The sequence below is a fragment of the Bufo bufo genome, chromosome 4 (assembly GCF_905171765.1).
Source record: "Bufo bufo chromosome 4, aBufBuf1.1, whole genome shotgun sequence".
NCBI lineage: Eukaryota > Metazoa > Chordata > Amphibia > Anura > Bufonidae > Bufo > Bufo bufo.
The window spans coordinates 277,989,797-278,017,321 of NC_053392.1; the positions used below are offsets into that span (position 1 = coordinate 277,989,797).

The 27,525-nt window shown below is 42.5% G+C and overlaps 1 protein-coding gene across 1 annotated transcript in view; it reads right to left on the reverse strand.

The window, feature by feature from the left end:
- LMBRD1 (LMBR1 domain containing 1) overlaps window positions 1–27,525 on the reverse strand; it is a 263,866-nt gene that overhangs the window by 162,875 nt on the left and 73,466 nt on the right. Inside the window, exon 4 of the mRNA XM_040428628.1 lies at window positions 6,484–6,578. Coding sequence (XP_040284562.1) covers window positions 6,484–6,578 — 95 coding nt within the window. The remainder of the gene's footprint in view (window positions 1–6,483; window positions 6,579–27,525) is intronic.

A 27,525-nucleotide genomic window follows, 5' to 3' on the forward strand; every position in this document is an offset into this window, starting at 1 on the left:
TCCTGTAGAGGTAAGGTCAGGCGGAGGCACATAACATTATAAATCTTGATAATGCTGTGCGCTCCTGCAAGCCCAGAACGGAGGATGATGCTTAGGCCTCATGCAGACAAACGTTCTTCTGATCTGCATCCGAGCCGCACTTTTGCGGACCCATTCACTTCAATGGGGCCGCAAAAAAGATGCGGACAGCACTCCGTGTGCTGTCCGCATCCGTTGCTCCGTTGCGTGGTCCGCAAAAACAAAAAAAAATATATATAACCTGTCCTATTCTTGTCCATTTAGCGGACAAGAATAGGCAGTTATATTAATGGCTGTCTGCGCCGTTACGCATATTTCGAAATGCACACGGACGCCATCTGTGTTTTACGGATCCGCATCTAGCAAACCGCAAAACACACAACAGTCGTGTGCATGAGGCCTTACACACACAGTGAGATTCCCGCAATGGACTCGCTCATGAGAACCAGCCCTAAGGGTGTACGAAAGTGCACCCAGTATAACGTGTTTTTGGGGAAGCGGGGCAGCAATTCTAAGCAGTCACAGTGTTGCACAAGCTTAATCCCAATCAATACAATTAGTGCATTTTATGCACTCCGTATATCCTTTATAGTCAAATTATTAGAAAAGCTCTGCATTACGTGTTCTTACACTTTAGAAAAGGATTTACTTTATCAGTGGATGCACAATGTTGACTTAACAGTTTATCAATTATTACTGAAGCATTAACACCACAGAATTGACAATTTTCATTAAAGCATAGCGAGCACAAGCCTCCCCTATGATCATTATTCTGCAATTATGCTGATTCAGCACGCCATAATGGCATTCTGCGGAGAGGTTCATGTAAAGCACTGTCTGAAATCATCTGACACAAATGACTGACAACACAAGCTTGGCTCTAGCATCTTTCACTGATGAACAAACAGGGAAGAAATGCCAACATATCAATCTAATGACTATTTTAGGTTAACGAGAATCATAACATAGATGTAAAGAATGCGGCCGTCACTAATTTTGTAAATGTACTAATAGGGCTAATGGACTAACATCTTGTGGAATTTCAATTGAACCACAAGGCAAGAATCTCTATTATTGCTCATCCTTGTAACACAAATACAGAAAGAATTGTTTAAACCCTTAGGATACCAGAGGTTTTTTCGTTTTCATTTTTCTTCCCCATCTTCTTTGAGCCATAACTTTTTTATTTTTCTGTTCAGATAGCTATATGAGGGCTCATTTTTTTGCGGGATAAGTTGTACTTTCTAATGCCACCATTTAATATTGCATACAATGTAGTGAGGAGCGGGAAAAAACATTCCAAATGGGGTGGAATTGGAAAAAAGAGCACAATTCCGCCACCGATTTAGAGATTTTGTTCCGACGGAGTTCCATTTGCAGCAAAACTGACCTGTGCCCTTCATTCTCTGGGTCAGTACGATTACAACAATACCCCATATGTATAGGTTTTTATAGCTAAATAGTGTAAAAATAAAATTTTAACTTTGAGAAAAAAATAAAAAACTTTTCATAGTTATATCTGTAGTTTTTATTGATACCATTTTGGAGTGTGTGTGACTTTTTGATCACATTATATTACTTTTTTTGGGTAAGAGAAGCAATGGAAAAATGGCAAATTGGCCATTTTGACCCTTTTTTCCGTTACAACATTTGCCGTATCGGAAAAATATTTTTATTTTAATAGTACGGGCGTTTCCGGTCGCGGTGATACCCATGATGTTTATATTTTTTGTTATTAATGCATAAAAAAAAAATTCTACGGAAAGAGGGTGACATATTTAATTATTTTTTGTTTTGTTTTTTGTTTTTTTTTACTTTTTTAGGATTATGAAGCTCATATTTGAGCTTACAAAATAATTTTTTTATTTTTATTCTGAACAATCATGTATTTTTTTGATCCATCAATTGTTCAAAATAGGGATGTCCCGATACCATTTTTTTTTTAAGACAGAGTACGAGTACCGATACTTTTATTTAAGTACTCACCGATACCAATTACCAATACCAATTATGGTGTGGTAATGTTTTTACAGCAAATTTCAATTTAATTTAGTCATAGGGGAGATTTATCAAACCTTGTACAAAGAAATAGCGGAGCAATGAAAAAAATTAAAGCTGGAATTTGGTTGCTATGGACAACTGCTTTACTTTTCCTTTGTACAAGGGTTAATAAATTAATAAATGGGCCTATAACAGTGTTTCCCAACCAGCGTGTCTCCAGCTGTTGAAAAACTACAACTCCCAGCATGCCCGGACAGCCATTGGTTGGGAATCACTATTATATGCCCATTCCCCCCCCACCTTATTTTATATTCACTGTTTGAACATGAAATGGAGAGAAATTAACTGAATTTCTCCTCCATTTCATGCACCATACCCACCTGGCCTGCTGTAATCCTTCTCATGCGGATGTACCAGAGTACTGTGAGGAAGTGGCTTTAACTTCCTCCCAGTGCTAGGCAACCGCATGGGACTTTGGAGCCGCCGCACAGAAGTCCCGCCCCCACGGCAATCAGCTGGGACACGCTGCCGTCCCCCGCTCATCGAATGGGAGCGGCGCCGTACGGAAGCCGACACGGGACCCTCTGCCGCCCCCACCGCTGATCATCTGGGACACGGGACCCGCAGCTGCATGGCCATCAGGTATCGGCGACATTTGCACGAGTACAAGTACTCGTGCAAATGTCCGGTATCGGTCTCAATACAGATACTGGTATCGGAACATCCCTAGTTCAAAATCAATAAACCAGAGTCCAGGTCCGCGCTTCAAAGGAGATATAGTTTGGAAACGCCTTGTTAAAGGAAAGCGCAGTTTAAATCTTATCCCACGCTGAAACTTCCCCACAGGCACACGCCACACTGCCGACCAAAACTTCACAGGACAGCGGTAACCCTTCAAAAGATCAGCAACATAGTGCAGTACTCGTGAATATGTCAAAGAATAAAGGCTTTATTATACTCACAACAGCACCGCTAGAAATCAGCATATAAAATCATCTGAAATATCGCTGCCCGACCCGGGTTTCGCCGGGTCGAAGCATTTGGGCGAAACCCGGGTCGGGCAGCGATATTTCAGATGATTTTATATGCTGATTTCTAGCGGTGCTGTTGTGAGTATAATAAAGCCTTTATTCTTTGACATATTCACGAGTACTGCACTATGTTGCTGATCTTTTGAAGGGTTACCGCTGTCCTGTGAAGTTTTGGTCGGCAGTGTGGCGTGTGCCTGTAGGGAAGTTTCAGCGTGGGATAAGATTTAAACTGCGCTTTCCTTTAACAAGGCGTTTCTAAACTATATCTCCTTTGAAGCGTGGACATGGACTCTGGTTTATTGATTGCATGTGATAAGGAGGTTGGATCGACTCCTATTCCCAGGACTGCTGCTTAGTTTGCGACTTTGACACATAGAACTATTTATTTTTCCTTGCTAGTTCAAAATTGCTAATGTCTTATGTTGGCCTGCTGGCCAAAATAAGAATTGCAGCTTAAATGCCCTGGGTCTTTTCAGCGAGACACAGTGCAGTGAAATTAATTACCGGCATCCTCATTGACAGCAGAGGATGCCGGTAAGAAGGGCGGAATCGCGAGTGTCCGGGTTTTTAACCCTTTAGATGCCGTGATCTCACTTGATCATGGCATCTAAAGGCTTTAATGACCACGACTGGCAGTATTGCCCGTCGCAGTCATTAGTCGCTGGTCTCTGCTGTTTAAAACAGTGGAGACCCGCCAGCCATGATGTCCGCTGCGGGCGCCATATTTGTACTTCGCTCCAGCACCGAATAGGACATCACGGTGACATCACATTGACAAAAACATGACAGCTGCAGTCAATCAGTGGCCTCCGACGTTACCGCCTACAGCCAGGTAAACAGAGCCCAGCTCTGGATCTTCTAATTTCTTAATTGCAGTCTTTTCCCCTGTGAGGGGAACCCTTTTAAGCTCTTGCCACACATTTACATCATGGTAAGCAGGTCCTTCCCACACTATGCTATAAATGTACATCTCAATGATGGTGCAGACACAAGAGCTGTACGCATGCACACAGCTTAACCCTTTAGATGCCACAGTAAATATCAACCAAGTCATTTAAAGGGATTCTGTCATCAGAATTTAGGCCTATAACCTAAACATATGGCGAGGTCCCTACTAATACACTGAATCCTAAAGTGACTTTATCAAATGCGCCTGTGGCTCTATAATCATATAAAACAGGTTTATATAACCTGTCACTCACGTTACAAATGTGTCCAAGGGGACATCTCATGATGCAGGGTGCCCGGCTGCAGCCATCTCATTTTGGTGCCCAGCGCCGCCTTCTGAATTGAAATCGCCGCCCTCCCTTTCATTAGAGGCGCCTACCTCAGTTCATCGCCGCCTCTCTAACGTCCGCTCTCCTCAGCCAGATCCCGCGCGTGCGCACTAGGTATAACCTGATGCGCCCGTGCGGACTCCTGGCAACAGCCTTGTTAAGCGAAGTGCGCATGCGCCGGCCAGCGCACTTCGCTCGAACCTGCCTTGACTGCCCTATTACAGCCATCCAACCTCCTACAGCTAGGTTATACCTAGTGCGCACGCGCGGGATCTGGCTGAGGAGAGCGGACGTTAGAGAGGCGGCAATGAACTGAGGTAGGCGGCTCTAATGAAAGGGAGGGCGGCGATTTCAATTCAGAAGGCGGCGCTGGGCACCAAAACGAGATGGCTGCAGCCGGGCACCCTGCATCATGAGATATCCCCTTGGACACATTTGTGACGTGAGTGACAGGTTATATAAACCTGTTTTATATGATTATAGAGCCACAGGCGCATTTGATAAGGTCACTTTAGGATTCAGTGTATTAGTAGGGACCTAGCCATATGTTTAGGTTATAGGCCTAAATTCTGATGACAGAATCCCTTTAAGCAGTTAGACAGAGCGATCATACTCCCTCTGTCAGTCCATCGCCAAACCTTGACCAGCTAGGTTGCTATGGCATTCAGAAGCCTAGCAACTGCCCCTAGGTCTGCTGGCATGTAAATAAGAATAGAAGGGCCTGTCAGGCAAGCATAAAATCCAGCAGGTAGGCATAATACACAACACTATATAAGTAGTGTAGTGTATTATGCAAGCAATGAAAGGATCGCAGGTAAAAGTCGTCTTGTGGGACTAAGGCTACATGCACACAAACGTGGTTTGGTTCCGCATCTGAGCCGCATTTTCTGCGGCTCGGGTGCGGACCCATTCACTTCAATGGGGTCGCAAAACATGCGGACAGCACTTCTTGTGTTGTCTGCATCCATTGCTCCGTTTCGTAGTCCCGCAAAAAAAAAAAAATGGATGCCATACGGACGTCATTGTTTTTTTTTTTTTGCAGACCGCAAAACACATACGGTCGTGTGCATCTAGCCTAATAAAGATTTTGAAATAATTAAAAATAAAAGTATTGAATTGTCGAACAAACAACAACCCAACACGTATTTGGTATCCCCATGACCCATACTAAAAAACCTAACACATTATCATACATGGTGAACAAAAATAAATTTAAAGCAGTAACAAAATTGCACTTTTTGCTCATCCTACATATTACACCCCCCCCCCCCCTTCCAATAAAAATACCATAAAATTATTTAAAAAAATATATTGAAAATAATGAAAGCAACAGCTTGTCCCAGGCCCAGATTCACCACAATCATATCAACACACATGGTAAAGTTGACTTGTCATAGACACTGGAAAAAAATATATATACACATGCCAATTTCAAGACTGCTTTGTTACATGCTGCCTCAAAACATGGAATAAAAATTTATCAAAATGTCATGCCCCCCAAAACTGTGAAAACTACAGCTAAAACACCCCACATGTAACTTTAAAAAAAAAAAAAAAAGAGACATAAGTTATGGATCCTCCGCTACTTCTAAATGTAAGAAAGCTCCCTATATGCTCTATAACCTGCTGCCTGCAGTTTACACTTCCTTTTAATGGTGACATGTTCCCTTTAAAAGAGGTTGTCTGGTCTTTTGATACCGGCCACGTTTTAGGCCCATAGGCCAGACAACTCCTTTAAGGGAATAGTCAATATCTGCATAGAAACAAGTCATGAAAATTGTTAATATATTTTGTGCTTAGAATTCTCATCATTTTCAAAAGCCATTTCAGTGCACAGGAACCTTTGTGGTAGCACCCATGTAGACTGCACACTTATCACAGTTGACAGAGTTCACTACCACTGTGCTCTGAAAAGACTGAACTCCAAGCTTAATGTATTTTACCTACAATGATCAAGAAAGAGACTGATGACATATGTAGCTCAAAATATTCTCATTCTGAGAGGCAGTGTTTTTTTTTATTTTTTTTAACTATGACATATCCTTCTGGATGTACTAAAGCAGAGGAACAAACTGTAGTGATCAGGAAGCCCATTCAGAATAAGAAAAAAAGCAAAAAAAGAAATAAAAAAGAAACAAAAAAAGGCAGAAACTTACTGAACAGCGGGTCGTGTCGTCATCCTTTTCTTCATAGTAAAAATACACAAATGGTATCCACAAAAATACGCAGAACAGGATAATGGAATAAAAAGCTAAATGAAAGAAAAATAAATATAACTGTTAAAAACATTGTACTTCAGTAGAATAGCCTATATCAAAATATTTTATTAAAAAAATTCTAGGTTTTTCACAAGGATCTCTACTAGACAATCTATGGAAGATGGAATAAAAATAAAAATAACAAAACTATTTAGGCCTCATTTACACAACAGTTTTTTTTCATCCAGGTCCAATTCACATTTTTTCACACACAGACCCATTCATTTCTATGGGGCTTCAAAAAAATAAATAAAAAATGTGCTGTCCGCATCTGTGTGTCCATCCCGTAAATTATAGAACATGTTCTATTTTTCTCCGTTTGGCGGACAAGAATTGGCATTTCTACAATTGGGCCCATCAAAAATACGACATGCACACAGCCTGTAGCCATATTTTGTGGATCCACAGTTTGCCAACTGCATATGGTAGTGTGCAGGTAGCCTTAAGCAAATAATAGAAATCTATAACAAATAAAAATTAAAAAACACACACACACACACACACACACACACACAGGAGAAAAAAAATGGGGTGAATACTAATGAGCCTCTGATCTGATGCTGGGGGCTGCATACATGAGGCTGGGGGCTGCAGAGTGCATACATGAGGCTTGGGGGCTGCATACATGAGGCTGGGGTCTGCTTACATGAGGCTTGGGGGTGATCTGAGGTCTGATTGAGGGTCTTATTAACATTTGGGGTCTGATTAGGGCTGTCAGCTGAGGTCTGATCTGAGGTCTACTGAAAAAAAAAAAATTCCCATTGTCCTCCTCTAAAACCTAGGTGCGTCTTATGGGTCGGTGCATCTTATAGGGGGAAAAAAATCCGGTATATAAAATTTTCTCCACAGGTACCTGCTGTAGCTAATCAATGCTCACATGAACTCTGCTTCTCCATTCTGGCTCCACTGGACTCCTGGTCCCATCTGTCAATTTCCGCAAGGGTAGTAGTCAATAACCAACTTCCAGTGACATGTCACTTGGGGAGACGTCACTATTGAGGTCTTTGACTGCAGCAGTAGACGTGACCCTGTCCATGCAGAAGTTGATAATGGGGACCGAAAATCCAGTGAAGATAGCCCACAAGTCTGGGAGCAAGGACCGAGAGGTGGGGTACAGGTCCATATGAATTTCTCCACAAGTATTGCTGCTGGGAAGCAAACGAAAAATAAGGGTACTTTCACACTAGCGGCAAGGAACTCCGGCAGGCTGTTTCGGCAGGTGAACAGCCTGTCGGATCCGTGCTGCCGCTAGTGCACGCTGCAGGCCCATTGACTATAATAGTTCCGGCGGCAGCACGGCAAACATGCAGGCGGCCGGAATAAAAGTACAACAGCCTGCAAGAGTTCCTTGCCGCTAGTGTGAAACTAGCCTAAATAAATGAAGAAAGAAAGAAAGAAAGAACCTAGAAAATCCTGTTAAAGCTCCTGGGTTCCCGACAAAGCCTTTAACCACTTCAGCCCCCAGTGCTTAAACACCCTGAAAGACCAGGCCACTTTTTACACTTCTGACCTACACTACTTTCACCGTTTATTGCTCGGTCATGCAACTTACCACCCAAATGAATTTTACCTCCTTTTCTTCTCACTAATAGAGCTTTCATTTGGTGGTATTTCATTGCTGCTGACATTTTTACTTTTTTTGTTATTAATCGAAATTTAACGATTTTTTTTGCAAAAAAATGACATTTTTCACTTTCAGTTGTAAAATTTTGCAAAAAAAACGAGATCCATATAGAAATTTTGCTCTAAATTTATAGTTCTACATGTCTTTGATAAAAAAAAAATGTTTGGGTAAAAAAAAAATGGTTTGGGTAAAAGTTATAGCGTTTACAAACTATGGTACAAAAATGTGAATTTCCGCTTTTTGAAGCAGCTCTGACTTTCTGAGCACCTGTCATGTTTCCTGAGGTTCTACAATGGCCAGACAGTACAAACACCCCACAAATGACCCCATTTCGGAAAGTACACACCCTAAGGTATTCGCTGATGGGCATAGTGAGTTCATAGAACTTTTTATTTTTTGTCACAAGTTAGCGGAAAATGATGATTTTTTTTTTTTTTTTTCTTACAAAGTCTCATATTCCACTAACTTGTGACAAAAAATAAAAACTTATATGAACTCACTATGCCCATCACGAAATACCTTGGGGTCTCTTCTTTCCAAAATGGGGTCACTTGTGGGGTAGTTATACTGCCCTGGCATTCTAGGGGCCCAAATGTGTGGTAAGGAGTTCGAAATCAAATTCTGAAAAAAATGACCTGTCAAATCCGAAAGGTGCTCTTTGGAATATGGGCCCCTTTGCCCACCTAGGCCGCAAAAAAGTGTCACACATCTGGTATCTCCGTACTCAGGAGAAGGTGGGGAATGTGTTTTGGGGTGTCATTTTATATATACCCATGCTGGGTGAGAGAAATATCTTGGCAAAAGACAACTTTTCCCATTTTTTTATACAAAGTTGGCATTTGACCAAGATATTTCTCTCACCCAGCATGGGTATATGTAAAATGACACCCCAAAACACATTCCCCACCTTCTCCTGAGTACGGAGATACCAGATGTGTGACACTTTTTTGCAGCCTAGGTGGGCAAAGGGGCCCATATTCCAAAGAGCACCTTTCGGATTTCACTGGTCATTTTTTACAGAATTTGATTTCAAACTCCTTACCACACATTTGGGCCCCTAGAATGCCAGGGCAGTATAACTACCCCACAAGTGACCCCATTTTGGAAAGAAGAGACCCCAAGGTATTCGCTGATGGGCATAGTGAGTTCATGGAAATTTTTATTTTTTGTCACAAGTTAGTGGAATATGAGACTTTGTATGAAAAAAAAAAAAAAAAAAAAAAATCATCATTTTCCACTAACTTGTGACAAAAAATAAAAAATTCTAGGAACTTGCCATGCCCCTCACGGAATACCTTGGGGTGTCTTCTTTCCAAAATGGGGTCACTTGTGGGGTAGTTATACTGCCCTGGCATTTTCCAGGGGCCCTAATGTCTGGTAAGTAGGTAAATGACCTGTGAAATCCGAAAGGTGCTCTTTGGAATGTGGGCCCCTTTGCCCACCTAGGCTGCAAAAAAGTGTCACACATCTGGTATCTCCGTACTCAGGAGAAGGTGGGGAATGTGTTTTGGGGTGTAATTTTACATATACCCATGCTGGGTGAGAGAAATATCTTGGCAAAAGACAACTTTTCCCATTTTTTCTATACAAAGTTGGCATTTGACCAAGATATTTATCTCACCCAGCATGGGTATATGTAAAATGACACCCCAAAACATATTCCCCAACTTCTGCTGAATACGGAGATACCACATGTGTGACACTTTTTTGCAGCCTAGGTGGGCAAAGGTGCCCAAATTCCTTTTAGGAGGGCATTTTTAGACATTTGGATACCAGACTTCTTCTCACGCTTTGGGGCCCCTAAAATGCCAGGGCAGTATAAATACCCCACATGTGACCCCATTTGGAAAGAAGACACCCCAAGGTATTCAATGAGGGGCATGGCGAGTTCATTGAAAAAAAAAATTTTGGCACAAGTTAGCGGAAATAGATTTTTTTGATTTTGTTCTCACAAAGTCTCCCTTTCCGCTAACTTGGGACAAAAATTTCAATCTTTCATGGACTCAATATGCCCCTCAGCGAATACCTTGGGGTGTCTTCTTTCCAAAATGGTGTTATTTGTGGGGTGTTTGTACTGCCCTGGCATTTGAGGGTCTCCACAATCATTACATGTATGCCCAGCATTAGGAGTTTCTGCTATTCTCCTTATATTGAGCATACGGGTAATGAGATTTTTTTTTTCCGTTCAGCCTCTGGGCTGAAAGAAAAAAATGAACGGCACAGATTTCTTCATTCGCATCGATCAATGTGGATGAAAAAAATCTCTGCCAAAAAAAGAAAAAGGAGGGGAAAGGCGTCTGCCAGGACATAGGAGCTCCGCCCAACATCCATACCCACTTCAGCTCGTATGCCCTGGCAAACCAGATTTCTCCATTCACATCAATCGATGTGGATGAATAAATCATTGCCGGGATTTTTTTTTTTATATATACAAAGTGTTTGCCAAAGTATATGAACACCGCCACCTCCTCAGCTCATATGCCTCGGCAAACGTATCTTTTACTGCAGAGGAGAAATCTCGTCTTGCAGCGCCGCATACACCGACTTGCGTGTAATCTGACAGCAGCGCAATGCTTCTGTCCGAATGCACATCAGTGCTGCAGCTAGTCGATCGGTTGGTCCACCTGAAAGGTAAAAAAAACAAAACAAAAAAGAAAAAACCAGGCCGCAAAGCAATAACTTTATTAACTGTTGAACAGAACATAGAAACTTTTTTTAAACTTTTTTAACTGAACATTTAACTTTTTTACTTACCGGTATTTTTTTTTTTGTTTAGTTTTTTTTACCTTTTATAGAACAAACCTCTCCTTCCCCATGGGACAATGTGCAAAGCGCAAATCGCCCAAAGATGTGGCGAAGTACGTTATGCACTTTATCCCAGGTGAAAGGAGAGGTTTGCAGCAGCTGTGAGTGTAAGGGCCCTAATAGCCCTGTGTGATGCAATCCCTATGCTAGGTGTACCTGTGTGTGGTACTTCCGGAAACACTCTCCATAGCATAGGGCAGGGTGGTCAGCACAGTCAGGACAGAAATAGCGGGTGTCACGCCTTATTCCACTCCTGCTACAGACACGACATCTTTTTCGGGGTGACGGTTGGGTTGAGGTACCAGGAACGACACTGGGGAAATGTCGCTCGTGTAGACGGCTAACTACACTGGTGGATGGGGCCACGGAACCTCCTGGGTAAAGGAGGTTCTCGATGATCTCTTCCTGGAATTTGAGGAAGGATCCTGTTCTCCCAGCCTTACTGTAGAGAACAAAACTATTGTAGAGCGCCAATTGAATTAAATATACAGACACCTTCTTATACCAGCGTCTGGTTCTGCGGGAAACTAAATACGGAGACAACATCTGGTCATTGAAGTCCACCCCTCCCATGAGCGCATTATAGTCGTGGACACAGAGGGGCTTTTCAATGACACGGGTTGCTCGCTCAATTTGGATTGTCGTGTCTGCGTGAATGGAGGAGAGCATGTAAACGTCACGCTTGTCTCTCCATTTCACCGCGAGCAGTTCTTCGTTACACAAGGCAGCCCTCTGCCCCCTTGCAAGACGGGTGGTTACAAGCCGTTGGGGGAAGCCCACGCGACTAGTTCGCGCGGTGCCACAGGCACAAATCCGTTCTAGAAACAAATGCCTAAAGAGGGCCACACTTGTGTAGAAATTGTCCACATAAAGATGGTACCCCTTGCCGAATAAGGGTGACACCAAGTCCCAGACTGTCTTCCCACTGCTCCCCAGGTAGTCAGGGCAACCGACCGGCTCCAGGGTCTGATCTTTTCCCTCATAGATCCGAAATTTGTGGGTATAGCCTGTGGCCCTTTCACAGAGCTTATACAATTTGACCCCATACCGGGCACGCTTGCTTGGGATGTATTGTTTGAAGCCAAGGCGCCCGGTAAAATGTATTAGGGACTCGTCTACGCAGATGTTTTGCTCAGGGGTATACAAATCTGCAAATTTCAGGTTGAAATGGTCTATGAGGGGCCGAATTTTGTGGAGCCGGTCAAAAGCAGGGTGGCCTCTGGGACGGGAGGTGGTATTGTCGCTAAAATGCAGAAACGTAGGATGGTCTCAAATCGTGTCCTGGACATAGCAGCAGAGAACATGGGCATGTGATGAATTGGGTGCGTTGACCAATATGACCGCAATTCATGCTTTTTTGTCACGCCCATGTTGAGGAGAAGGCCCAAAAAAATTTTAAGTTCGGAAACTTGGACTGGTTTCCACCGGAAAGGCTGGGCATAATAGCTTCCCGGGTTAGCGGTTATAAATTGTGTGGCATACTGGTTGGTCTCTGCCACGACTAAGTCCAAGAGCTCCGCAGTCAAGAACAGCTCAAAAAATCCCAGGGCCGAACCGATTTGAGCCGTCTCAACCCGAACTCCAGACTGGGCGGTGAAAGGGGGAACTACTGGTGCGGCTGAAGTTGGTGACTGCCAATCAGGATTTGCCAGCACCTCATGGACTCTAGGGGCTCTACGGGCCCGTCTTTGCGGTGGCTGCGACGGGGTAACTATTGCACGTGCCACCGTACCAGCTTCAACTGCCCTTCTGGTGCTCGCTACTTCACCATGTTGTACGGCAGTGCTGGTACTAGGTCCAGGAAGGGCTGCGCTGCTGGTGTATGCCTCACCACGTGATCCGGCAGCGACAGCCCCACTCTGCTGCTCTTGAAGCGGATCCTGCGTAACCTGTGGTCTAGCGACATGGGGCCGGGTACGCCTGGTGCTGCCAGGGACCTCCACCTCCTCGTCCGAACTTTGGGTCAGAGAGCCACTGCTTTCCACAGGTTCATATTCTGACCCGCTAGATTCGTCAGATGAGGGCTCCCACTCCTCATCCGACTGGGTCAGAATCCTGTAGGCCTCTTCAGAAGAATACCCCCTGTTTGACATTTTGGACTACTAAATTTAGGGGTATTCCCTGAGACTACCCAAGAAAAAAAGCAAACCTGTCTTACAAAGGGGAGGCTAGCGAAGTACCGGAGGCTGCTGCGGTTGATAAAAAATATCAAAACTGATTTTTTTATCGCCGCAGTGCGTGTAAAATGAATGTGCAGTGATCAAAAAATATATATTTTTTGTCACTGCGGTGGGGCGGGCGTGGGTGAACGCACGTGTGGGCGACCGATCAGGCCTGATCGGGCAAACACTGCGTTTTGGGTGGAGGGCGAGCTAAGGTGACACTAATACTATTATAGATCTGACCGTGATCAGTTTTGATCACTTACAGATACTGTACTATAAAAGTACAAATGCTGATTAGCGATACGCTAAACAGCGAATAAAAGTGACTGCGGTGCGGTGGGGTGGGCGCTAACTGACGCTAACTACCTAACCAAGGGGCCTAAACTATCCCTAAAACCTAACAGCCAATACCAGTGAAAAAAAAAAAGTGACAGTTTACACTGATCACTTTTTTTCCTTTCACTAGTGATTGACAGGGGCGATCAAAGGGGTGATCAAAGGGTTAATTGGGGTGCAGGTGGGTGATCTGGGGCTAAGGTGTAGTGTTGGTGTACTCACAGTTCAGTCTGCTCCTGTGCTGGATCCAACCGACAAAAAGGACCAGCACAGGAGCAGACAAGCCATATAACAGATCATATTTACTAATATGATCTGTTATATGACTTTGGATTGGATTTTTTGAAAATCGCCAGCCTGCCAGCCAATGATCGTTGCTGGCAGGCTGGTGACGAAATACTTCTTTTAATTTTTGCCGGCCCGCGATGCGCATGCGCGGGCCGGCTTTGAGCGAAATCTCGCGTCTCGCGAGATGACGCGTATATGCGTGACTCTGCGCAGCGCTGCCACCTCCGGAACGCAATCCTGCGTTAGGCGGTCCGGAGGTGGTTAATAGGGCCACACACCTTCTATGTGGCATTTGTAGTACCGGGGCCTTCTTATGTGGTAGACAGGTTTTTGAGCACCATCAGTCATGCCACTAAAGAACACTAGCTAAAAGGTCCCTCAAGGTGTCAGCACAATGGATGACACCAGAACTCCATCCTCTGGTGCTGTTGCACCAATTTTGGTACAGACACACTGGTCCAGATTGACTGTGCAACTAGAATTTGCCTTTAAGGGGTTGTCCGGGTTCAGCGCTAAACCCGGATATACCCTTATTTTCACCCAGACAGCCCCCCTGAGGCTAGCATCGGAACATCTCATGCTCCAATGCACTCCCTTGTCCTGCGCTAGATCGCGCAGGGCACGGGCTCTTTTGTTTATCATAACACACTGCCGGGCGGAAGCTTCCACCTGGCAGTGTGTTCGGTGACGTCACCGGCTCTGATGGGCAGGCTTTAGCGCTGCACCAGCCGTTTTACTGGCTAGGGCAGCACTAAAGCCCGCCCATCAGTTCCGGTGATGTCACCGGGCTTCCTGGCAGCCCCATGGAGAGCCCAGTAAGCCACAGGAACTCCTAAAAATGCCTTTGCCCTGCGCGATTTAGCGCAGAGCAAAGGAGAGCATCAGAGCATGAACTGCTCCGATGCTCAAGTCAGGGGGGCTGCCTGGATGAAAATGGGGATATGTCCAGGTTCAGCTCTGAACCCGGACAACCCCTTTAAGTTTTGATGTATTTTGGCTTAAAATGGGGCATCTCCACAATGCGAAAGAAGGCATGTTTCATCATACCTTCCTTTTGTTCATTTCGCCTAAACGGGTTTTCTAGGAGTAGAATATTGATGATCTGTCCACAGGAGCGGCTTGCTGTACATTGTGTAGTGGCTGCGCTTGGTATTCACTTGTTAAGGCAGTTAATATTAGACGTCTCTATTGTAGTCAATGGAGCGAGTACTTGTAATTACACTGCATGGCTGAGACTTCTGAGATGACGGGTAGTGTAATGAAGGGGAAGTAGAACTCGCCTGGAGCGCAAACCACCTCTTTACAGCTGATTGGTGGGTATGCCGGGTGTCAGACCCCCGCTGATCAGATATTAAATGACCTATCCTGTTCTTGCACACCCTTTTAAAGACAAACAGCACAAAAAAAAAATGCAATACTAAATCTGGGTAATTTTGCCAAAAGAATGACTGTGCACTGCGGATGCCAGTGTTTTTTCCTTCTCAAAAGTAGCCATGGTTTTAACTGAGTTAGGCCTCTTGCACAAGACCGCATGGCTTTTTCAGTATTTTGCGGTCAGCAAAAAATACGGATGAGGTCAGTGTGCATTCGTTTTTTGTGAACGGAACAGCTGACCCCTGATAGAACAGTACTATCCTTGTCAGTTATGCGGACAATAATAGGACATGTTCTATCTTTGAACGGAACGGAAACCATACAGAGTACCTTTCGTTTTTTTTGCAGATCTATTGAAATGAATGGTTCCGTATACAGGAAGCAAAAAAACTGAAGGTAAATGGCCTCATACAAGCCACAACAGGATTCTATTAACTGATTAGACACAGAATTTTTTAAGACAGTGGTCAACATTTATCATGGCTTTTTCCTGCACAGTTGTGCAAAAGGCTCCGAAAAGAAAAAACCAACAAAGACTATGGCACATTCTCTAGGGTAGAAGCCAGTGGGTCTTAGATTTGGGACTAAATAAACAGTCTAATCTGTTTATTAGACTGTGGGACATATTGCTATATCCCCCATTGTCTGATATTTTTTCTTTGTTGCTCACATTATGAGAACGGAACTGTACCTTATGTAAAATATAGACACGCTTTCATTTTATCCACTTGTAAATGGCCTACAACTGAGAGAAATAAAATGTTCTGTGAATGTACTGGAATGTGATGCAGGTGTGTCGGATTTGGAAATACCTAGCTTTTTAAATATATTTCAAGTTGCCTTCTTTTTTTCCAGCTTGCTCTTATTATTACATTGCGTTTACTTTGTCTTAAAGGAGCTGTCCAGGGCTTAAAAGGGGTTGTGTCCCTTCAGCAAAGGGCATTTATCATGTAGAGAAAGTTTAATTTCAAGTCACTTACTATCAGATGCAGATCCCACCTCTGGGACCCGCACCTACATACAGATACGGATCCCTGAAAGTTTGTGGAGGGCGCATTGCACATGCACATTCATTCATTCCTATGGGGCACCGAAAATAGCGCTGGGCTCGGCTATTTCGTCAGCCCCATAGAATGAACGGGAGGGTGGCCGCGCAAGCACGGCTGTGCTCCTATTCACTCTATGGGGAGAGCTCTTAGCAGTCTATCGCTCTTGCACGCTATAGGGAAAAGCGCCGGCCTCCGGTAGCGGTGAGCGTGGCAGTGGTGCTTTTTCCTTTAGTGTGCAAGCAAGACCACCTCTGCGGATAACCACAGAAACAAGAAGCATATCATGTAATGGAAATATGAATCAAGCCAGCAAGGAAAGCTGGCTGGATAATCACAATACATAAGTGGCTTGAATTAACTTTCTCTACATGATAAATGCCCTTTGCTGAAGGGACACAACCCCTTTAAGCCCTGGACAGCTCCTTTAAGACAAAGTAAACGGCAATGTAATAATGAGAGCAAGCTGGAAAAAAAGAAGGCTACTTGAATATATTTTAAACCGCTTCACGTCCCGCCATAGGATATAAACGTCCTATGGGTGACGTCTATCTCCTAATGCACGTTTTAAAACGTCTTTTCAAAAACAGCAGCTTGCAAGCTAATCGTGCAGCTGCTGATCGGTTGCCCGCAGTCAGTGACAGCAGGGGCAACCCTAACACAAGGCAGGGACAGTTCCCAGGTGTCCCTGCCTTCACGATCGCTGCAGACACAGCGCTCACCGAGCGCTGTGTCTGCAGAGAAGGAAGCGCTGTGCGCTTCCTGTTCCGGCCCGGCGCCGATGTGACCGCCGGGACCGGAGAGTGCAGGAGCTGTGTGAGTCTCTCAGAGACCTCGATCAGCCCTGCTCTGAGGCTGTACAGCGCAGGATTGCTGCTGTACAGCCTCTCTAGGGGTGTATTTCCACTGTAAATAGGGGCTACTATGTCAGCCCCAGTTACAGGAGAAATCAACAGTGAAAAAAAAAATGAAAAAGTGAAGCAAATGTCCCCAGAGGTCTTGTATGACCTTATGGGGGACGAAAAGTGTAAAATAAAATAAAAATAAAATAAAGGGTTGAAAAAATAAAATAAAAAAAAGTTTCACATGTAAAAAAAAAAAAAATCCCAAGTAAGGAATAAAAAAAAAAAATTAAAAAAAAAAAAAAATAAAATAGACATATTTAGTATTGCCGCGTCCGTAAAAACCAGCTCTATAAAAATATCACATGACCTAACCCCTCGGGTTGAACACCGTAAAAAAAAAAAAAAAAACTGTGTCAAAACAAGCAATTTTTGTCACCTTGCATCACAAAAGGTGCAACACCAAGTGATCAAAAACGCGTATGTCCCACAAAATGGTACCAATAAAACAGTCACCTCATCCCGCAAAAAATGAGCCCCTACATAAGAAAATCTCTCAAAAAATAAAAAAACTATAGCTCTCAGGACATGCACACATTAAAACATAATTTTTTGGTTTCAAAAATGCTATTATTGTGTAAAACTTTAATAAATGAGAAAAAGTATACATATTAGGTATCGCCACGTCCGTAACAATCTGCTCTATAAAAATGTCACTTGACTGAACCCCTCAGGAGAACGCTGTAAAAATAAATAAATAGAAACTGTGCCAAAACAACCAATTTTTTGGTCACCTTGCCCCATAAAGTGTTATAATGAATGATCAAAAAATCATATGTACCCAAAAATAGTACTAATAAAACTGGCACCTTATCCCCTAGTTTCCAAAATGGGGTCACTTCTTGGGAGTTTCTACTGTAAGGGTGCATCAGGGGGCTTCAAAATGGGACATGGCATCTAAAAACCATGTGGAGTTCCTTTTCTTCTGCGCCCTGCCGTGTGCCCATACAGCAGTTTATGACCACATGTGGGGTGTTTCTGTAAACCGCAGAATCTGGGTAATAAATATTGAGTTTGTTTGGCTGTTAACCATCGATGTGTTAAAGAAAAAAATTGATTAAAATGGAAAATCTGCCAAAAAAGTGAAATTTAAAAATTTGATCTCCTTTTCCTTGAATTCTTGTGGAACGCCTAAAGGGTTAACAAAGTTTGTAAATCGGTTTTGAATACCTTGAGGGGTGTAGTTTCTACAATGAGGTCATTTATGGGGGTATCCACTATGTAGGCCCCACAAAGTGACTTCATACCTGAACTTGTCCTATAAAAGTGGGTTTTGGCAATTTCTTAAAAATTTGAAGAATTGCTTCTAAACTTCTAAGCTTCTAACGTCCTAAAAAAATAAAATGACATTTCCAAAATGATGCCAACATAAAGTAGACATATGGGGAATGTTAACTAATAAATATTTTATGATGGTATCACTTTCTGTTTTAAAAGCAGAGAAATTGAAATTTAGAAAATTGCGAATTTTTCTAATTTTTAGGTAAATTTGGGATTTTTCATAAATAAAGGTGAAATATTTTGACTCAAATTTATGACTATCATGAAGTACAATGTGTCACGAGAAAACAATCTCTGAATGACTTGGATAAATAAAGGCGTACCAAAGTTATTACCACATAAAGTGAGATATGTCAGTTTTGCAAAATTTGGCCTGGTCAGGAAGGGGGCAAAGGGCCCAGATGGTAAGTGGTTAAAAGCTAGGTATTCCAAATCGGACACAAATTCCAGTACATTCACAGAACATTTTATTTTCTCTCAGTTGTAGGCCATTTACAAGTGGGATAAATGAAGCGTGTCTATATTTTACATAAGGTACATTCCGTTCTCATAATGTGAGCAACAAAGAAAAAATATATACCGTACATCTTAAATCCAAAAAAAGAATGTAACGACAAAGATATCAAAAGACGCCCTGCTAATTGTCTTTACTGTTAGTGATATCAGGCTTACAGAGCATGCACAACACAGAGGAACCTGCTGAGATTAGAAACGAAGCATCGTTGAAGGAAATGGCTTTTCACATTAACACTTGTAAAGATTTGACATTTGATCTTCGAGATTGCAAAGAAACATTCAGAAAATAAACCTCATATGAGAGTTAACAGAATTGCCTTTAAGATTGCGTTCCACTCCAGGCAAGATCTGCCATTTTCTGAAGTCTTAAAGAAATTATTTTAGCCGCAATTGATGAATTGTTTTTATTTAGTTTCCCCTAAGATCAATAAAAACAAGAAGAACTCATCAGAAACCCGGTCTGCCAGTCTTTTCATCGAGAGCAAGGCAATTAAAATAAAAAAAAAACATCATCGTTTCCCACATTCCACAAACCCCCTCACGGAGACCCTGCACAGACAAAGCAATACTTCTTGCATGTCTGTGACAATTTTACCTATTATCTTTTAGCGGATTACTAAAATCTTTATATTACCATATACTGAAGGGTCAAAGTTATTAGGACACAACACTTAATTCCTGAATTCAGGCGATTCATTCAGTTTGTATTGCCAAAGGTGTATAAAATCCAGCACCTGACATGTAGTCTGCCTTTACAACACTTTGTGAACACTGGGGAAGTTATTAAATAAGAAGTAAAAAGCACACCAAATATTAAGTATAAATCACCCCTTTTATCAATTTACATATAAAATATATAGACAATAAATAAAAATGCATATCACATATCGCCACGTCCGAAAAGACCAAATTACAAAAAAAAAAAAAAAAAATAAAAAAAGGGCGATTCCCCAATTTTTTTTTATGTCACCCTTGTCCCCCAAAAAATAGGATAGGACTGTTCAATTATGTGCCAGACGTTCCATAAAATGTGGAACGCACGCGGCTTTTTTGGGTATTTTTATTTTTGTTGCGTGGTATCGAATATCGCAATACTTTTTTATGGTATCGAAAGAGAATCAAAATTTTGGTATCACAACAACCCTAGTGGCCAGTACCAAAAACGACAGGATTTTATGGTTTTTGTTTACATATAGATATTACCAGGAAAGATTAAAGGGACCTTAACATGGGTCGCTCTCTAGGGGGGGTGATTCTTCCGCATTTAGGCGGGAGACCTCTCCGCTTTTAGGCAGGGGGGCTTTATAGAACGAATAGGGATATTATTCCTCCCCCCATAACCTTTGGATCGTTTCTACAGCGGACGAACCTACAATTAAGGTCCACAGGATCGAAAAGAGGAATTTTCATCAAATACATCTATCCGATCCAAGACCAGATTCACAACATCAGCTTGAAGAAAGTTGTACATCGAACCGTGAGTGGTCACAAACAATTCAGTGTTATAAAATACATTATATGGTAAAAGTGGTGTTATGTACCTTAAAATATATGTTTTATTTGCCAATAACTAATTGCAGTCATGCTGCAACATGCATCTATTTGTGGGACTTATTTTAGCAAATACCTATATAAAAGTTTAAGGTAGGTTAATTTTTCCGTGAAATACATGACCTTAACATGTAAAGCTTGGAAGAAAGACGAGATAGAGGGGATATGAATAGAAACTTTAAATACATAAGGGAATCAACAAGGTAAAAGAGGAGAGGAAATATTTAAAAGAAGAAAAACTGCTACAGAGGACATAGCTTTTAATTAGAAAGGCAAAGGTTTAAAAGTAATATAAGGAAGTATTACTTTACTGAGAGAGTAGTGGATGCATGGAATAGCCTTCCTGCAGAAGTGGTAGCTGCAAATACAGTGAAGGGGAGTTTTAAGCATCATGGGATAGGCATAAGGCCATCCTTCATATAATATAGGCCAAGGGCTATTCATAGTATACAGTATATTGGGCAGACTAGATGGGCCAAATGGTTCTATCTGCCGACACATTCTATGTTCTATGAAAAATGCTTTAAAAATGCGATTTAAACAATAGGTCATTTTCTGATGACACTTTCCTTTAACATCAGCACAAAAATGGTGTGCAGGTATCTTCATGGCATGGGTTTTCTATACAAGCCTTACATCACCTAGCACAATGCCCAAATGTTGGATGGAGTGGTATAAAGCACACTGCTGCTGGACTCTGGAGTAGTGGAAACAAGTTCTGTGGATTGACAATCTAACTTCTCTATCTAGACTCTGGGTTTGGTGAATGCCAGGAGAACATTACCTTCCTGATGGTAATGCTTTTTAGGACTTGGCAAGGCCCCACTGTTCCAGTGAAGGGGAAATCTTAATGCTTTGGCTCGCCAGAGGCATGGTTGTCCAGTTTGCTGTGACAACAAACATGACTAGCTCACACAGAGAGCCCTGACCTCAGACCTATCGAACACCTTTGGGATGAACTAGAATGGAGATTGTGAGCCAGGCCCTCTCATCCAACACTGTCTGACCTCACAAATGATCTTCTGGTTGAATGGGCACAAATTTTCACAGACACACACTAAAATAGAAAGCCTTCCTAGAGAAATAGAAGCAGTTTTAGCTGCAAAAGGGGAGAGCAACTCCATATTAATGCCTATGGATTTAGAATGGGATGTTGTAAAAGTGTAAAATGTAGGTGTCCAAATGCTTATGTCCATATAGTGAATTGTTAAAAGGATAGGCCACTTTCTGGCTACATGTGACCAATGTGTAAGCAAGATGACCTTTATGGCACTTTCAGGCCGATAGTCGATAATTTATACAGATATTCTGTGAATTTTCATTTTTGGAAAAAAATAAATTCCTACACAAATCTGCTGAAAATTAATATGTTTATTGTTAACGTGTAGTTTTTCTTTGAAAATCTTTATTTTTCATTTATACTTAATATTTAGTTTTTTTTGTGGAATATAGCGGCTCACCCCTCTTGTCACTGTGGTAATGGTGCCCTGCTGTAAGTGATTCACCTGATCTCTTGATTTAAACAGTCATATATAAATATCAGCAGGCACTCACCATCTGTATTTCACATATATAGAACATTTATTGAAATTATTAATTTGATAAAATTTGTTATAGGTAATATTCCAAAATATATGTCTTAAAACTTTACCAGCAATTTACATACAACATATAAAATTATAAAATGATAAAAAGAATCAAGTAAAATATCGGGTAAAATATCGCATAAGATTATTTTGATGAAATTTTTTCGGATAAAATTCAAATAGGATTTCAAGCATCCATTTATCATCGAAGGTGTTGTTTGTCTATATGTCCTTGTTAAGATTACTAGTAAGTCAATACAAAGTTCCGTACAAAAAGTGCGTAGTTGCAATATTTGTGATAAACCTAAATAGTCATTTGTCGCTGATAACTTTGGTTTTTACACTACAGCAGTGATGGTGAACCTTTTAGAGACCGAGTGCCCAAACTGCAACCCAAAACCCACTTATTTATCGCAAAGTGCCAACACGGCAATTGAACTTGAATACCAGTATAGTATATCTTCCGTGTACTTTATCATTTAGCTATAATAGCCTGCCTACATTCAGTGTGCTGCCTGTGGTGTTCATAGTGCGCCCTGTGCTGATGAATGGCAGGAAAAGTCTAAGGCATATTGGTACATCATAGACCAGGGATCAGCAACCTTTGGCACTCCAGCTGTTCAGAAACTACAACTCCCAGAATGCTCCAGTGACTTCTATGGGAGCTAGAAGAATAGTTCAGCATGTTTGCATGCTGGGAGTTGTAGTTTCACAGCAGCTGGAGTGCCGAAGGTTGCTGCTCCCTGCCATAGCCTTTTTACAGGGTGCGGGTGCCCACAGAGAGGGCTTGGAGTGCCGCCTCTGGCACCCGTGCCATAGGTTTGCCACCACTGCACTAGAGTGTCTGTTATTTTCAATTAGAACACTTTGGCTGTGCAGTTGTGATCAATGAGTGTCTTTCGAATTGACAATGCGATTTTTCCTATAGAAGATTATAGTCAATTGTTTGTACTTGTATAAAAATTTGATGGCGCTTACTGCAGAGGCGTCCCTCCCGCAGTACAGCTACTCACCCAAACCCAGAACTTTGTGTCTTTTCTTTTCTTATGATGTTGTTGTGGCGCTCAGCTATTGGCTATGTAGACACGTGTTTTTCTTCTATGAAAGAGATGCTGGAGAAAAGACGAAGTTGTGGTGTTTGTCTCTTATAGTTCCAACATTTTTGAATGTGCACTTCTTGGTCCTGCAGGATATATTTCTATAATAGTTTGGTTCTTTTAGCCTGCCAGACGCGTTTCGAGGTGTCCTCACCTCTTCATCAGTGGCTTGATTCAAGTGTTATATATGTGAAATACAGATGGTGAGTGCCTGCTGATATTTATATATGACTTTTTTTTGTACTAACTTTTAGTTCCCTTAGGGACTAGAACCCTTGTCCTATTCACCCTGATAAATCTCTATCAGGATGAATAGGACTTCACACTGCCCCTACTGCCCTGTGCACACAGCAGCAAGGGAGCCAACTATGGCAGCCAGGGCTTCAGTAGCGTCCAGGCTGCCATGGTAACCGATCGGAGCCCCAGGCTTACACTGCTGGGGCTCCAATCGGAACTGCCACTGAGGAGGAGGGGAGAGGGGACCCTGTGGCCACTGCCACCAATAATTAATAGTGGGGGGCTTGGGTGGGGGGCCCACTGCACCACAAATGTCTTTAATACTGGGGTTGGGGGGGGCGGCGCACTGCGCCACCAATGTTTTAATTCTGGGGTTAGGGGGGGGGGCGCACTGCGCCACTAATGAAGATAACTCTCTCATTAATTCATATACAGGAGGCGGGAGCTGGCTGCAAAATCCCATAGTCGGCTCCCGACCTCTAAGAGCAGTAGCTGCGATTCGCGGCAGTTAACCCCCTAGCACTTAATATAGTCTTTGTTGATATTCTGTGACGTCTCCTTGTTAGGCTAATCTTCTGAACTGTCCACATAAAGATCCTGTCCATAAGATGCTGACAGAGGGTCATGTGACCAGACACATCCCTCAGCCCCCATTCACACACACTACACCCGCACTAAACTCCCAGCAGTGCAAGTGCAGATGGCAGGTGCAGTGTGTTTGAAAGAAGGAGAGATCACAAGCAGGTGATTTGCCTGGTCACATGACCCTCCATCAGCAGCCATTTTATGGACAAAACCTCTGTGTGGATGGCACAAAAGACTTGGCAAACAAGAGGGCATATCTTATGAAATATAGAAAATGGCATAGAATTGTAACAAAGACTATACTGGTAAGTGCCATATAATCATCTTACCTACACATTGGTCAACAATAACCAGAAAGTGGCTAACCCTATTAATATTCCCAGGGCAGTTTTTTCATACTTTACCGATGACCGAGTGTGTCAATGCTGGTCTCAAAGTATTCCTTCGTACTCATTCTGCTGAGCACAATGTGATACGATTTTCTAAAGCTTGCAAAACTGACATGAAAGTGTCAATAGATGAAGGCAACCGTCTAATAGCTTTATTTAGGCGTGTCCTTCCTTCATCAGAATTGTTGCCAACTCATCTTTAGACACAGTTGTGGCAACAAATGCTGACTACCTATATGGGGGATACAGCAGTCTGGGATGCTGTGGCTGTTGATGCCTGTAATTGCACATAAGCATTGTCTAGTACACGGAGATGGTGGAAACTGACCAACATCTGCCCGGCCACTCCATTTTAGTTTGAGTGGCATCGCTATGAGCAGGATACAGAGTCCTCTGACTGTCTTTATTACAGAGCCATATGTCACTGCCGAGTCTAGGGGTGGACAACATTTTTTTCTATAAGCAATCCACAATAAAAAAAATAAAAAAATAAAAAAAATCGATATGCCTCTGTGAGCATGAACATTGTGTTATCACAATAATCAAAAGAAAAAACTACACATTTAACCCTGCTACATCTGTTATGGCCACAAAGAGAATGGTCTACTGGTAAATTACATGACATGGTACAAAGAAATAAGAAAAAGGAATGATTAAGAAGAAAACATTAATAGTTGTTGAGAGGGACAACATTATTTTTTTTTTTAGACAACGGAGAGAATGCGTTAAAAAAAAAAAAAAAAAAAAATCATTACTCACCTCACCAACCCTCTGCTGCTGTTGGAAAGCTTATCAGGTCCCCCATCATAAAAGGACAAGAGATGCCTACTATGCCAATCTACGGCTGAGGCGGGTGACCACTGTGGCCAGTGATTGGCTGAGTAGACATCTGCTGCAATTTTCTGTGTTGAGCAGAGACCTATAATAATCAACATTTATGCTTATTAATTGTCTCTAGCTTATCATCATTTGGCTTCCTATATTAGCTTGGCTATGAATGTAAAGAAAATGTGGCGAATGAACATATAAATAAAAAAAAAAAAACAGGATGCTGATGTTCCTGCCCTTGTTAGCCCCATCTTGTTATATGAAATATGCATTCTACACCTATCCCTATTCATTCTAGGTCTAGTAAGGACAGGAAAATAATAGTGCATCCATATGTATGAAAAGCATGACACTTCAGACTAAATTATGGTGCTCATTACACGTCTAGCTGTTACAGCACACATCACAAGCTACCTTTATTCTGCGAGTCAGTACGATTACAATACCATCTTGATATCGTTATTTTTTTGTTTGTTTTTTCCTGTTTCCTCCATAAGCTGGTAGGGCCCTTGCTACATCACTTCTGCCCGCATTCAGAAGTTTGTGTTGAGGGCAGATACATGATCTCTGCCCACACTCCTGTGCTGGACTCACTCCCATACGACCGCTTGCATTGTCGCAGTGCATTGCATTTACATCACTTCCTCTCTGGCGGACTATAAAAAGAGACGATTACTCTTACCGGTAATTGGATTTTCCAATAGCCTCCACAACGGCACTCCAGGAGGGTGTCCCCGCCTCCCCAGGACAGGAAACAACGTAGAAGCTTAAGTTTAAAAGGCCCCCTCCCCTTACCTGCTTCAGTTAATGAGATAGGACTCGGTTAGTTAGTTGGTTCAAAACTGTATTGATATAATGACAACATAACATGAGTAACATAACATTCCACATAATTTATACCACTTGGGTAGGGAATCCAGTGCCGTTGTGGAGGCTATTGGAAAATCCAATTACCGGTAAGAGTAATCGTCTCTTTTCCCCGGCGCCTCCACAACGGCACTCCAGGAGGATTAATAGAGAAATAAACTCTAGGGTGGGACTACTGCAGATAAAACTTTTCTGCCATATGATAACTCATGACTTCTGAGTATATCTAACTTATAATGTTTAAAGAAAGTATTTGGATTTTTCCATGTAGCTGCTGTACATATTTGTTCTACTGAGGCCGAGGCGTTTTCCGCCCATGAGGCAGACACAGCTCTGGTAGAGTGTGCTTTTATCCCTTCAGGAGGGGTCAAGTTCCTCTGTAGATAGCAAAATTCAATGGTGTTCCAGATCCATCTGGATATAGTGCCTTTGCTTGCCGCTGATCCCTTGCACTGCCCTTGATATTGAAGGAGGAGATGGTCTGACTTTCTGAATGTCGCTGAGATTTCCAGGTACGTTAGTAGACATCTCCTGACATCCAGGTTATGGAATTTCCTCTCCAGGTCAGAAGTTGGATTCTCACAAAAGGATGGAAGTGACACCTCCTGTTGGGGGTGGAACCTTGAGGCCACTTTAGGTAGAAACATTGGGGTGTGTCTAAGAATAATCCGGTCTTCTAAAAAACTGTAAGATAAGGTGCTTTACAGGAGAATGCCTGAATCTCACCTACTCTCTTGGCTGATGTTATAGCCAGCAGAAAGGCAGTCTTTAAGGACAGAAGTTTAAGTGAGATCTCTTCTAAAGGCTCAAAGGGTGCCTCCATTAGGACTTCTAGCACTAGGTTCAAGTCCCACGGGGGAATGGTCGAATGAATGAATGGGCATTTTCTGAATGCTCCTTTTATGAACCTCTTTATTAATGGAAGGTCTGCCAATCTTACATCAAGGAAGCTACTTAATGCTGAGACTTGTACTTTTATGGTGTTGGGTCTGAGGCCCTTGTCCAGGCCTGCCTGTAAAAAGTCCAGTATGAGTGGGATATTAGTCTCCTGACTGTAGTATATTCTGTCTCCTGCAAATCTTAGGAAGCTTCCCAAGTTCTTTTATAGATCCGAGAGGTAGAGGCCTTTTTACTGCATAGTAGGGTAGATATTACGGAATCTGATAGACCTCTTTGCTGTAAGTGGACCCTGTTCACTTTCCATGCTGTTAAGTGAAGGTTTGCTAACTCTGGATGAAGTACCAGGCCCCTGACGTAGTAGTCCCAGATATGATGGGAGAGACCAGTATTGACCTGCCGACAGATTGTAGAGGAGGGGAAACCAGGACCTTTTGGGCCAAAAGGGGGCGATTAATATTAGTTGTGCTTTCTCTTCTATTATTTTCATTAGCACTTTTGAAATTATGTTGTATGGGGGAAATGCGTACAAGAGATCTTTTGGCCATGGACAGGACAGGGCGTCC